A 12,169-nucleotide genomic window follows, 5' to 3' on the forward strand; every position below is an offset into this window, starting at 1 on the left:
CAGCAGCAGGAGTCATGGCTTGACAGCAGACAGTACAGTGTAACTGTGAAACAGAAGAATTCTAAGGCATTGTAAAGCTGTTCAAGGTTCTGAAAGCAAATGTACTGATGGTGTGTTACAACCCACTGAACAGCTCTGTAATTCTCAGGATTGCTTAATGTTGGTATATTCTATATATGCAGTTTAATCCATAACAAGATGCATCTCATCACCATTAAAAAACATCCATGACATTTATTACCTAAGCAACCTGAAAGCATACAAGGGTTGAAGTATGATAGGCTGGGTCACTGCAAAAGTTGAAAAATCTGGGAAACTAGGTCCAACAAACAGATTCCAGAACCACTATTTAGGTGGAAAATAATCCAAACCAAATAATCCTACAGTACTTTTACCTAACACCTCTGAATCACTGATTATAAACAGAATATGTATTTTGTACAGAGATACAGACTCACATAAAACATCTATTTATAGACATATACCAATACAAATCGTATTATATGTAACAGAATGTTCTCTGTTTCACAGCTAGTAACCACAGTCTCAGTTTTGCATAAAGGCACAGAAAAGTACACAGATACCAACATGAATTTCCTGCTGCCAGGAAGCTCCATTCCCCTTTGAGCTATGCAACCATAGAGCCTGTTACTTGAATGGCTAAACTTGGATACTTCGACATCAGCTCATTTCCTGACTAGCCTAAAACAAAGCAGTCTGATAAATGCTCAAACTCAGAATCATTATAAATTAAAGATGTAAATATGTAATTCTTTTTCAGGTGCTAAATGATCTGGTTTTGGAGATGTGCTCTGTAGGGTATTTGTACCATCTTTAGAATTTAACTAAAAAAAAAAAAATCAAGATTTTGTATCATTACATGCTAAATTATTACAAAGTAATATTCATTCAAAGATTCCTACTAATAATATTGTATAAAACACTAGAGGGCTCTAAAATATGTAATCATGATCTGTAAAAATTCAAGGCAGATAATACATTAGTAGATTAAAAAAAATTAAATCAGTAAGCATGTGACATTGCATAGCACTTTATTTCCAGGTGACGTGCTTGCTGTAGGAAGATCTTTAGAGAGGAAGTCACAGAGTTCAATAATTCCATATGAAGCAGCTCACATTTTGCTGTTCATCGTCACACAAGTATGTCTCAACAGGCAGCCACAGTCAGCACGACATATGGATCCAGTCTGAGCAGGCTGCTTGTCCTCAAGAGCTGCAAGACTGTTTATGATGCCTGTCAAGACAGACTTTTGAGCCATGTTGCACAGTCTTCCCTTGATTTCTCAAAGGATAAAATGGTTTGTGTCCCAAACAATCCATACTTTCTGGACTTGGCTTTTATTGAATTTTTTTTTCTACAGAAAAAAAAATTGTTACAAGAGAAAAATATTTACTATGTCTACATTATTTTGATAAAAAACTGTCCAAGACAACAAACAGGATAAAAGCAATTGTATTCCTTAGACTTGTTATTAAATAGCTGCACATAGATAAGTCCATATGCCACATACATTACTGCTGAACGTCACTGTGAACAAGTAAAGCACCACCAATAATTCCTCTGCATTACTGAAGTAAACAAGTTTGAATCTTTGAAAGGCATTAAACCTTCTGTCCCCTCAAATAAATAGGTAACCTTAAACATCACTTGAAAGGCAGAAATACATACATGTAACTGTGCTGAAACCAAAACCATTGCCAGATTAATTACATTTAAACACACTGTTGAGGTACAATACAATTCAGAAGACCTTTAGGCATCACCAGCTCTGCATTTGGCATAGAGTGCAGCAACATAATGGTGTTTTTTAGCTGTACTGATGAAGTAGAAAAGATTAAGATAACACACAAGGCATGTCTTAGAATTCCCACTCTTTTCCCCTCTAAAGTTAGGTTTTAAAAAGAGTATTAAAGCATGATTCTGCAGATTTATGTTGAGGTATTACTTCACATGAAATATTGCTTGTGTTGGAATAAAGTTCTGCTTCTCTTTCATCTCCAATACCACACTACTCCAGAGTCTACCTGCCCATCAATATTTACCAGACTTAGAGATTCAATCCCCATTAGGGATAAGAGAAGTTCTTCATTCCATCTCCAAAACACAACAGTAAAAGAGACACCTATAGATGCAAACACATCATGTGTGCACACGCCCAGGCATTCACAAGCACAGCCTACACCTTCACCTGTTGGAGTTTTGGTTGAAGGACAGCTTATATGAAGTTTTAATAAGTATTTCAAGGATACCTAACAATCCCTACAACCTCATCTTGCAGCTCCTTTTCATGTGAATCACATGGAAAAGCTGATGGAATGTCACAAGGTCTGGACACTTGAAGATGACTTAGTGAAATTAAGGTGGTAAGAACAAGATTTGGTCCCTAGCCTCTACCTTTCAGTATATAGTAATGCCACCAGAGCAAACAGTTGGAAGAATTTTCAATGCCTGTGAAACCTTTTGGCCCTCTTTCTTCCACATTTGTGTATGTTCTCCTTATTCCCAAACCCCCATGGAAAATGTATTTAAGATTGTGTTGTATTAAATTGTATTTCCATTTACTTTGGAAGAAATTAAATCAATGTTTTTTTAAAATAATATGAATAGAAGTTTATGCTCAGAAATACCTTTCCTTAGTCTCAAGCATCTCCTGTCAAATCTGAGTTCAAGTATGTGGTAATTTAGGAAGTGAAAGAGCATTTTTTTAAGATTAAGACAAAACTGTGTATGTTAGTTTTGCTGTGGGTTGGTCAAACTTTGATTCACAAGTCTAAGGATAACAGGTGGGTGCCTGAAAATACTATACTAATTTATTTTTTCAAGGTAATTTTGTTGCATTTACTAAGATCAAGTATACCAGAAAGTGGAAATGTGAAGGAGGAAATAAGCCAGCAGAACAGTCACACAAACTGCTATTCCAATTCTCATTCTTCCCAGTGAACAGCTGTTAGATGGCTGGAACACATCCCAGCTGCATCACCTGGGCATCCTCGGAGGCTGGCATATTAAGACACAACAGAAACTCTAGAAATCAGAGGGACAGGAATTAAAAAAAAATCTTCACAAAAAGAAACATGAATTGAGGTTTTTGTTTGTTTAATAAAAGCTTGCAAGGCACATGTTTCAACTGAATTGCAACATCTACAGCAAAGCAGATCAAAATTTGTAAAACTTTCCCACAACTCTTTCAGGGAGTTAAACCTGTGTTCTGGTTGAAAACCAAGCCAGGGTTGTCTGCACAAGTTGGTGTAATTATGCCCTATTGTTGTCCCACTGAGGGATATCACTGGAACTTATTCTTTTTCACAGAAGCCAGAGATTAGACAGTATTTTTGCTAGTCCATGGCTGGATAAGAAATTAATTCACTTTCTTTGTAAAATATGATTCTTTCAGTCACTTGTTTTAATTATACCTTTTTACAGGAACAACCACAATGTTGTCCCAAATAAAAGGCTCCTTCTTTTACTTAAGGCTGCTGTGCCAATGGTGCTGCAATATAATTTTCTCTAATATAAAAAGCAAGGTAAAAATCTTAAATGATTCTCCTAAAGCAGAATCAATTGAAGTATCAAGAATACATCTTAAAAACTATGACAAAATTAATAACAGTAATTATGTCACAGTTCAAATAAAGTTCAACTCATTCATTTAAACATGTATAAAGGCCAACATGATACAAGACAGTTTTGTTTAGATGTGTGGGTGGCCTCAGTTGTGGTTTTCTTAATAGGTGTGCTCTACATGTATGTGTTCAAACTATGTTCTACATGGTAACACACACAACATTGCAGTGAAACACAACAGGCAGCCAAGGACAGCTGAATGTTACATCTTGGCATGGCAGTTTAAGGCATGAAGCCAGAAGTTCTGCAACTTCATCTACCCAATTACAGTTGTAATCCTGAAGTTTGCACCTGGAATGCCTTATTGCTGATATGAAGTGATATTCATGAATTTCTAACTTCAAGAGATTAAATGACCAACACACAGACATGGAATATCTTGACAGTGATTCAAATAAACCTAAACTGGAAAAGGAACTGTAAACTTACTTTCAAATATTACATCTATATCCACACATACAGAAGGGGTTCCTGCAGGCCTGCCATAGCTCAAGTTAATACATAAGCTTCTGTTAGTCTTGATATGATAACTGAGCAGTCTGAAACAGCCCAGTGCAGTAAAACATGCACTTGTGCACAAGCAAATACATGCAGCCTGCACTCCAGCAGACACACAGGTACACGGTATCTCCAACATGATGTCTGTATGCCCAGAAAGGATATTTACTTATAACTTGTAACTCAGTTATATGGATAAGTGTTTCTCTCAGCGACATCCCATATATTCGATGGATTTATCTATTCTTTGAAATAAAATGCATAATTTAACATTTTGTCAAGACTCATATGCCTAAAAATATAACTGAAAGTAAAAAACAGATTACAGACATGTTGGCTTTTACAACAATAAAGCTTTTTTCTTTAAAATCACTCCAAAAGTGATAACAAGTTTTAAAAAAATCTCAGCACTATGTGTCAGCGTAAAATAAGCAAGTGTATCTGCATAGAGCAGAGAAGAATCATGCACATACAACAACATGCTGCAGTTCCTAATAATTTCAGAGTTAAAATCTCCGATTTGCACTAAGGATTGTTTTGCAGCTTCCACTTGCAGAATGGTTTGCAGATTTTTCAGCTGAGAGTTCATCCTATTTTCCCAGATCCTTCATTAAAGACATCTGGGCTCCAAAGAATCATTCCCACATGCCTGATAGACTGGTCTCTGGGCCAGGTGTTACATTAATTTGTAACTGCAGGTAACTCCTAAGGGGTGAGCAACTTCTTCCAAAACTTAGTCCTGTCTTTTTGTCCAGTTACACCTACATTAAGCAAAGCTACTGTTACCTTTTATTGGAGTTTCCATTCTCAACATTAGGTTTAGGCCCAGACTTGTAATTATAACATCATTCATTTTCTTGAAAGTCTATCAGCCAGCAACAAACAGGATGAACAGATCATTTGTTAAGAAAAGGAGTTGTAGAGGCAAAGAGGGGCATAGAACAAATTTTAGAGGAAAGCAAAACTGCAGAGTACTTTGCCAAATTTTCAAAGATCTGTGTATTTGCATAACTGATATAAAAATAGCTATGAACACCTGTACCATTATTTATTAATGGTGGTGATTATAGTAGATTAAATGACAGTTATGGCACAATCTTAATATAGCTATTGCATAATAAGTTGAATGAAATGAGTATCACCCGTCTGTCCACACACACACACACACACACACCAGCACACACACAGGGGGTGAAAGTGAAGTGCAGAAGTCTCAGTAGCAAACCTGGTTGTCCTGCTACACTTGCCTGAAAACAAGTGTGGCATACTGTGGTATACTGGCCCATTCTGGTGGCTGCTAAGAAAGACACACTTATGCATACACACACAAACACTTAAGTGTAGAGAAATGCTGAAGACAAGTTCTTTCCAAACTGAAGATCTGAGCTTGTGGGCTCCATTGCTAGGTCTAATTCCTAGCATTTCCACCAACATGTCTCTGTAGACAACAGAGACAACAATGTAGAGATCAGTGCCTTAATCAGTGAAGTGTGGTTTAAGTAAAATCTTCCTTATATGATTTATAAAAACTATATAACTACACATAAGATGTATAAATGTGTGTTTGAGAAACACAGAAATGTTTACCATGGAAGACAGGAAGAATTAAAGCAAAACAAAAAGAAACCCCAAACTAAAAATCCAAACACTTACTTGAAAAGACTTGGGATAGTGATTGCTTTCTTGCTAAAAATTAAAAGCTATATGACTGTAACAAGCTCTTTAAATAATTTTTCTGTATTTACTGATGTCTATGCATATCAACTCTCTAACACTAAGTTAGAAATCGCATTTACATGAAGATTAAGATGATTTCTAATGGGAAGAAAAACGTAAAAACATGGAAGACTGTAGCACATTGTAGAGACTGTAAACTGATAAATGTTCCCATTTCCTTCAAGGATGGTATATGTGTCAGCTGATCTGTAGATCAAAGAATTTCAGTTTGGTAGAGTAAAGTTGTCAGTACACTGCATGTGTACACATCTATCTGCAAAAATAGACTTCCTTGCTCAAAAGGAACTTTTCCAACTGAAATTCATTCACAATCAATCCTCAGAAAGAAGCTTGCATGCTTTTTCAGGACTGGAAGGATATCACAGTGTTGATTCTATATACAAAGTAGGATCTATTCCAGTATACTCGAGTGAAGTAATTCACATATGGAGAATAGTTCATTTTGATTTCATGACAAAATCGTCCATATTTTGAGTAGGCATAGTTGTCACCTTCCTCACAAACCACCTGTCAGAAAGAAAAAGACCTAATTACAGCACTGAAGATAAGTGATTACAGAATGTAATTCTGTACATTTAATTAACTTTTGTATTCTGTAAATTTCATTTATGATAGACAATTAATTTCCACATTGTACAGTTCCAATAAACTGAAAACATATTCCCCTGTAATTTGTTTAACCACGCAAAAAAAGCCTTTATCATATGAACCAAGTACACTGGTTTTAATGTCTGCTACCTTGACAAAGGAATTAATCCCTTTGTCAAGGTAACAGACATTAAAACCAGTGTACTTGGTTCATATTATAAAGAAAACGGCAGTGGAAATTATGCACGTGCCCTGTTTTCCCAGTAGTTCAAACCTGACCTGCACAGGGCATACCAGTATGAAGGAAACTAAAATCCCAATTACCTTTCCCAGGCCAAGTAAGTTTGACATCCCTAATAAAGACCAAAGACACACACACACATCTCCCTACAATTTCCAACCAAGTGACTTCGAAGCAAACTGCATTCTAGGATCTACTGTCTGATATCCCTGAAGAAATCCCTTCATTATTCCTTCTGATGCCACAAATTTACACAGTTTAAAAAAAACGTGGTAGGACAAACTCATGAAGAAAAATCCACCAGTGGCTTCCAAACACAAAGATAATTGCCCTGAGCTACAGTCCTTCAGCAACAGACTGCTGGAAAACATTTGTCTTTCCCTATCAGTAAACCTGTGCTCTCAGCCAGTGTCAGAAACAAGATATTGGACTAGGACTACAGGATGTAGCACAAGCTATAAAGCAGTACTTATCTTCTTAAACACAGCAATTCAAAACACATCCACAGACCTGTCAACACACTGTCTGCCCACTGTCTCACCTACTTTGGGAGTAAGTAAATGCTGCACTGCAGTTTCCAAATATGTATTCACTAGCTTCCACTACTTTGGAGTATCTTAATAATTTTCCAATATGACTCAAACAAATTTTGTTAGCAAGCAAACTGAGAGATTTGTTTAAAGCTTCCTGAGACAATAAACTTTATTAACTTTACAGAACAAATTATGTCAGTTTTCTGAAAAATACCCAAATATACCCAAACCAACCACTCCCCACAAAAAAAAAAAAAAAAAAAACCCAACAAAAACCACAACATAAAACACAAGAAGGATTATCAAGCTTATGTGTGAGAGAGAAGTATTCAGGAAGCATGGAGATGAGAAATGCAGGAGTATGTGGGCATGGAATCCTGAGGAAACAGGAACTTACTCATGCAAACACAGATCTGAGAAGAAACTGCGAGGTAACATGCAGATTAACAAACATGGAGGTTATTCAGACACACACAGTTATGGTACAGTATATTGGATATATCCTGGAATAATCACAGCATACATGATTTTAGCAGCAATAATCACAGCATACATGATTTTTGCAGCAAGACTAGGAAAGAAATAATAGATTTCAGCAATGGTAAGGAAGTTAATAGAAAAATGGGGACAATATCCTTCATGGATAAAGTAGTTAGGAAACCTAGAAGTGAAACTGACACCAGCTGTAGATTCCTGGGGAAATACAGAGTAATCCCCTAATAACATATCACTCCTATATTGCTTAGAGGTAACTGGCAACTCCCTCTTTCTTGTTGATGTGAGAATGAGCAATGAAATTCTAAGTGAGTTTAAGGCCACCCCCTGCCTTTATAAAACCAAAATTTTTGCTGGATTTCCAAGAAGCCAATGAACAAGTGGCAGTAAGATCACCTTATAAACCCCATCCTACTCCCTATTTAAGCAGCAAGAGCAGCACTACCAGCATCCAGAGAGACAGAACATGTCAATGACTGAAGCAGCATTCATGGTGCAGTTTATTCAACCAGCCTTTCTAGGAGATGTGGTTTAAACTTGGTGTGGTTTAAACTAGTTGGTGTGCTAACCCATCTGCAAGGCTGAACTGAATAGACTTGCACCCTCATCAGAACCAAACAGTCTGTACTGAACTAAATGGCAGGCTGGTCCTAATGCCAGCCAGTTTTAGAAGAACTGAGTTTATCCATTTTAGTTTATCCAAATTTCATCTTCAAAGCTACTAAAGAAGGCCTTCTGAGGCAGGACTTCACTGCTTTTGTAACAACCTATTCAGGTGTCAGTCTTGAATATTTATATATAGTTAAATGTTATTTACTGATTGTCAGAAAAGCAGCAGAGCTAGATACTCATGTGTTAGGAGGGATTAGGGCAGTTAATAGAATCAGGTAAGATTACAAGTTATAGACAATCCAAAACTTAACTGATCACCTTTAAAACTTGAGTTTTGTCTACATGTCAATTACAATAAGAAAAATAAGACCAGCATTATAAGATTTATTTTCAATTTAATTATTTATGCATTCAAACATTCATTTCTTCTCACCAATACTTACATGACCATTAGCAATATCCAACAGATCTTTAACTCTACATCCTCTTACAGGTCCCACTTCATTGCAAATTGAATCTTCAATAACCAGAAAGTTGGCTTTGTAAGATGTGAGTATCTTATAAATATCCTCAGCTGACCTCTTTGAATAGATCTGATAAATCTATAAATTAAGAAAACATGTTCATGCAATGCAAAAATCAGTGATACCTTGTGGAACACACACACCCCCCAAAATGACCTATCTGCAATGACAAACTATATGTACACAAGCTATAAAAAGTTTGGTTTTGAAATCAGTGAGGCAATGGCCAGCTGAATGGGAAGTATTTATCTCTGATGATGGCAAGTTCTCATCTTACATACTCCAGGTGGCCTGAAAAGTCTTCAGAAATGATATTTTGATAATGATTTGTTTCTGTGCAGAGTGAAGCACTGATAATATACTTGATAATCCCTTCCATGTCCACTGGACTCCTATGTCCTCTTCCCTTCTAATACATTTGATTTTTTTGCATTATATTTGAGTGAAGAGGAAGACAGTTCCTGTGAGGTGCCACATTTATGGAATTGGATACTCACATTCTCATTTCTTTTCAGAAGATCATCATCATTATACAAAGGCAGGCTTGACACCATCCATCCTGTACAGAGCTTAATCACACCCATGAGCTGTGGGCTGCCTGCAAACACAGCAGCCACGGGAGCCTGGCGTCTGCAAAAGCAACACCAACACAACCTGAGTACTGCATGCACTCATCAAACAACTTTATCAACTGTGTGTGGGATCTGCCAGGGGGCTGCAGAATGAACTGGAGCAGGTGAAAGTATCACTGGGGGTCTCGTTACAGCTGGTGATGGTGTTGCTGTGGCAGTGCTTTTTCTGCGAGGGAAAGGGCAGACCTGCAGCAATAGGAGTTTGAAAGGAGGGGCTCCTGCTGGGGCAAGGGCTCATGGTTTTTCTCTCCTCATGCAATCCACTGAGCACCATTCAGAGTGGTCCTGGAATGGATCCAAGTTCTGCTTTTCTGAATGGCTGCCAACTCGTGACAAAACAAGCTTGGGAGGGGGGTAGGTACAAGGAGAAACAACATGATGTTATCTTGTAAAGGAATGATTTGTGATTGTTGTAACTTGACCTCTAGTATGTATTTAATATGTAAGCTCTGATCATGTATTTCATCATCTATGAGAAAATAATGTCAGCATGCAGAATAATGTCTACAGTAATCAGGTTTCTGGGTTTGGTATTTTTTGACTATTTGTATTTCTGTATTAGTGAAAGAAAACAGTCATTGTCACACTTTATTACAGACTTTGGCAACTTCTGTAGAGAAAATTCAAATTAAATTTGTATTATCAGAGAGAAGACTTTGAGAAAATATACTGTAATAATGACATTGAATTAAAATTTCAATGTGGATAGCTAAGTATACCCATAAAAAAAAAAAATCCTTATTTTCTTTAAAAATAAGAACAGCTGCTACAGATAAGGGTAGTCAAATTGCTTGTAGCTGAGTGAATCTCAATGAAATTCACCATGATTAATTACGTACTTGAAGTATATGCAGACTAACATAAAAGCCATTAGGTACTTGGCATTATTCCACTTGCTGCCTTGAAGAGCTACAGCAGCGACAAACAACATACACTACTACAAGAAGAAGAAGAAATTGGCTGGAACACTAATTACCAGCCCTGCCTTTTGTGAAGATGAACAGGTTGACATTAAAGACTACATAAATACAGAAAGCAATATTCTAAAAAATACAGTTAAAGCGAAGTTATCTGAACACAAGGGATCTAATTTTCAGAAAAGCACAGTTCCTAAATGACATAGTTTGAAGTTAAATTGAATGAGGCAGAATGCAATTCTGAAACCTTTGCTGGTAAAAAAAATAAATCTGTGAAAATAACTTGACTTGCTATTAGCTGTGTATATGCTCAGTATAAGCTGTATAACATAGCTCCATACTAGCTGTGGTCAAAGGGGAAGTCTGAATAACACATGTATCCTGACAAAAGTCTCTAAATCCTCACATTCAGCCATTTCATTTTATTGGCTCAGGCACATAACATCTCAGGGCTTTTGGCATTACAATCAACATGAATCCTGTAATCTAATTAAATGTTAGCAAGATCTAAGATCCTGCTATTTAGAAACTAGGTCTGCAACAACATTAAACATGACTTGCTTGTGTGTTCCAGGATCTTCTCTTGTAATCCATAATAAACTCCAGTTTCTTTTATGGAAACAATACCACACTTAAAATAGAAAACTTTTTCCCCCATGCATCATTGAATGTCAAGAGAAAACCCAGCTTGACAGAGGTACCTCCACAAACTGCTGAGATAAAAATACCCTTACAAAAAGCAGTAAAATAGAAATGTTGGACTCTATGCTTACCTTATCCATGTCATAAGTTCTACTGTATCAGGATCATAGAATTCTTGCAGTTCTGTAAGCTCTGTCATTATTCTAGGGAAAAACTGATGGAAATGTTTTTGGTTACTTACAGTTTAAAAAATTATCTACAGAGCATCACATTACATTAAGGCTTTAATTGACACAACAGAAATGGGTTTCAACAGTTTTCCCCCTGACTGGTACTTTTGCTTGAATATTTTGCAAAACTCAGCTTACATTTACTTACCTGACAGCAGAAGTCCCTCTCCAAAATAAGTATGTTAAACCAAAGTTCTCATCTCTCTCTCTCTTTCATTAGAATACTTATAATTAAAAATAAATAAATAAGTAGCAGCAACAACCTTCATGAACATCAAGAGGCCTTAAATGCATCAAAACCATAGTTCAGGTGGTCATATGCAAATGTCTACAAATAAGGGCACTAAACCAAGAAGATGATAAATCTCTCATGGTAAACCTACCTGAGCAGGAAGGATTGGACTATTGTGACTTGAAGGAAAGGTGTTATGCAAGCAAGAGAGAAGAGAAGAAACTTCCTAGAAGAACCCTGATAATGTGCCCAGACTCGCTTCTGACTTCCATCGCTGCAGTGAAGACGAGCACATTACATTGTGGGAAGTGGGATATCTCAGTTTATGCTCTTGAAAAACATTTTGGGAAAAGGAGGGATTCTGTGAGATAGAATACCACCTCTTTCAAACCAGGCCAGCTTGCAACCCTGCATCATGGCTTCCCTACCCTGTCAGGTTTGAGGTCCTTTACTAAGATGGGAAATTTTGTAAGTCCTTGAGCCATTTACTGCATTTATCTGAAAAAGCCATGGCTGGAAACTGGCCAGCCTTGAGGGGCTGGAACAGGTACATGTACATGCTGTTGTAAATGCTACGTTCTGGATGTCAGCTCTTTTGGAAGAGAATGAAGTTTACAGGCTCTGCCATATTAAAGAGACAACT

General features: G+C 36.9%; 1 protein-coding gene across 2 annotated transcripts in view; it reads right to left on the minus strand.

Annotated features, from left to right (window-relative positions):
* Positions 1–208: 208 nt before the first annotated feature.
* Positions 209–12,169, minus strand: part of DPY19L4 (dpy-19 like 4) — a 33,655-nt gene continuing 21,694 nt past the window's right edge. Inside the window, exons 16-20 of one of the 2 annotated variants that reach the window (XR_004981729.2) lie at positions 11,196–11,278; positions 9,371–9,503; positions 8,793–8,951; positions 4,930–6,387; positions 209–3,045 (exon numbers count right to left, since the gene is read on the minus strand). Coding sequence is in view for 1 of the 2 variants with exons in the window: in XM_036399690.2 (XP_036255583.1) it covers positions 6,223–6,387; positions 8,793–8,951; positions 9,371–9,503; positions 11,196–11,278 (540 nt within the window). In the remaining variant the exon portion in view is untranslated. Of the gene's footprint in view, positions 6,388–8,792; positions 8,952–9,370; positions 9,504–11,195; positions 11,279–12,169 lie in introns of both variants that reach the window. The other variant, XM_036399690.2, reaches the window with a different exon arrangement.

This window comes from Molothrus ater, chromosome 1 (genome assembly GCF_012460135.2).
Source record: "Molothrus ater isolate BHLD 08-10-18 breed brown headed cowbird chromosome 1, BPBGC_Mater_1.1, whole genome shotgun sequence".
Lineage (NCBI taxonomy): Eukaryota > Metazoa > Chordata > Aves > Passeriformes > Icteridae > Molothrus > Molothrus ater.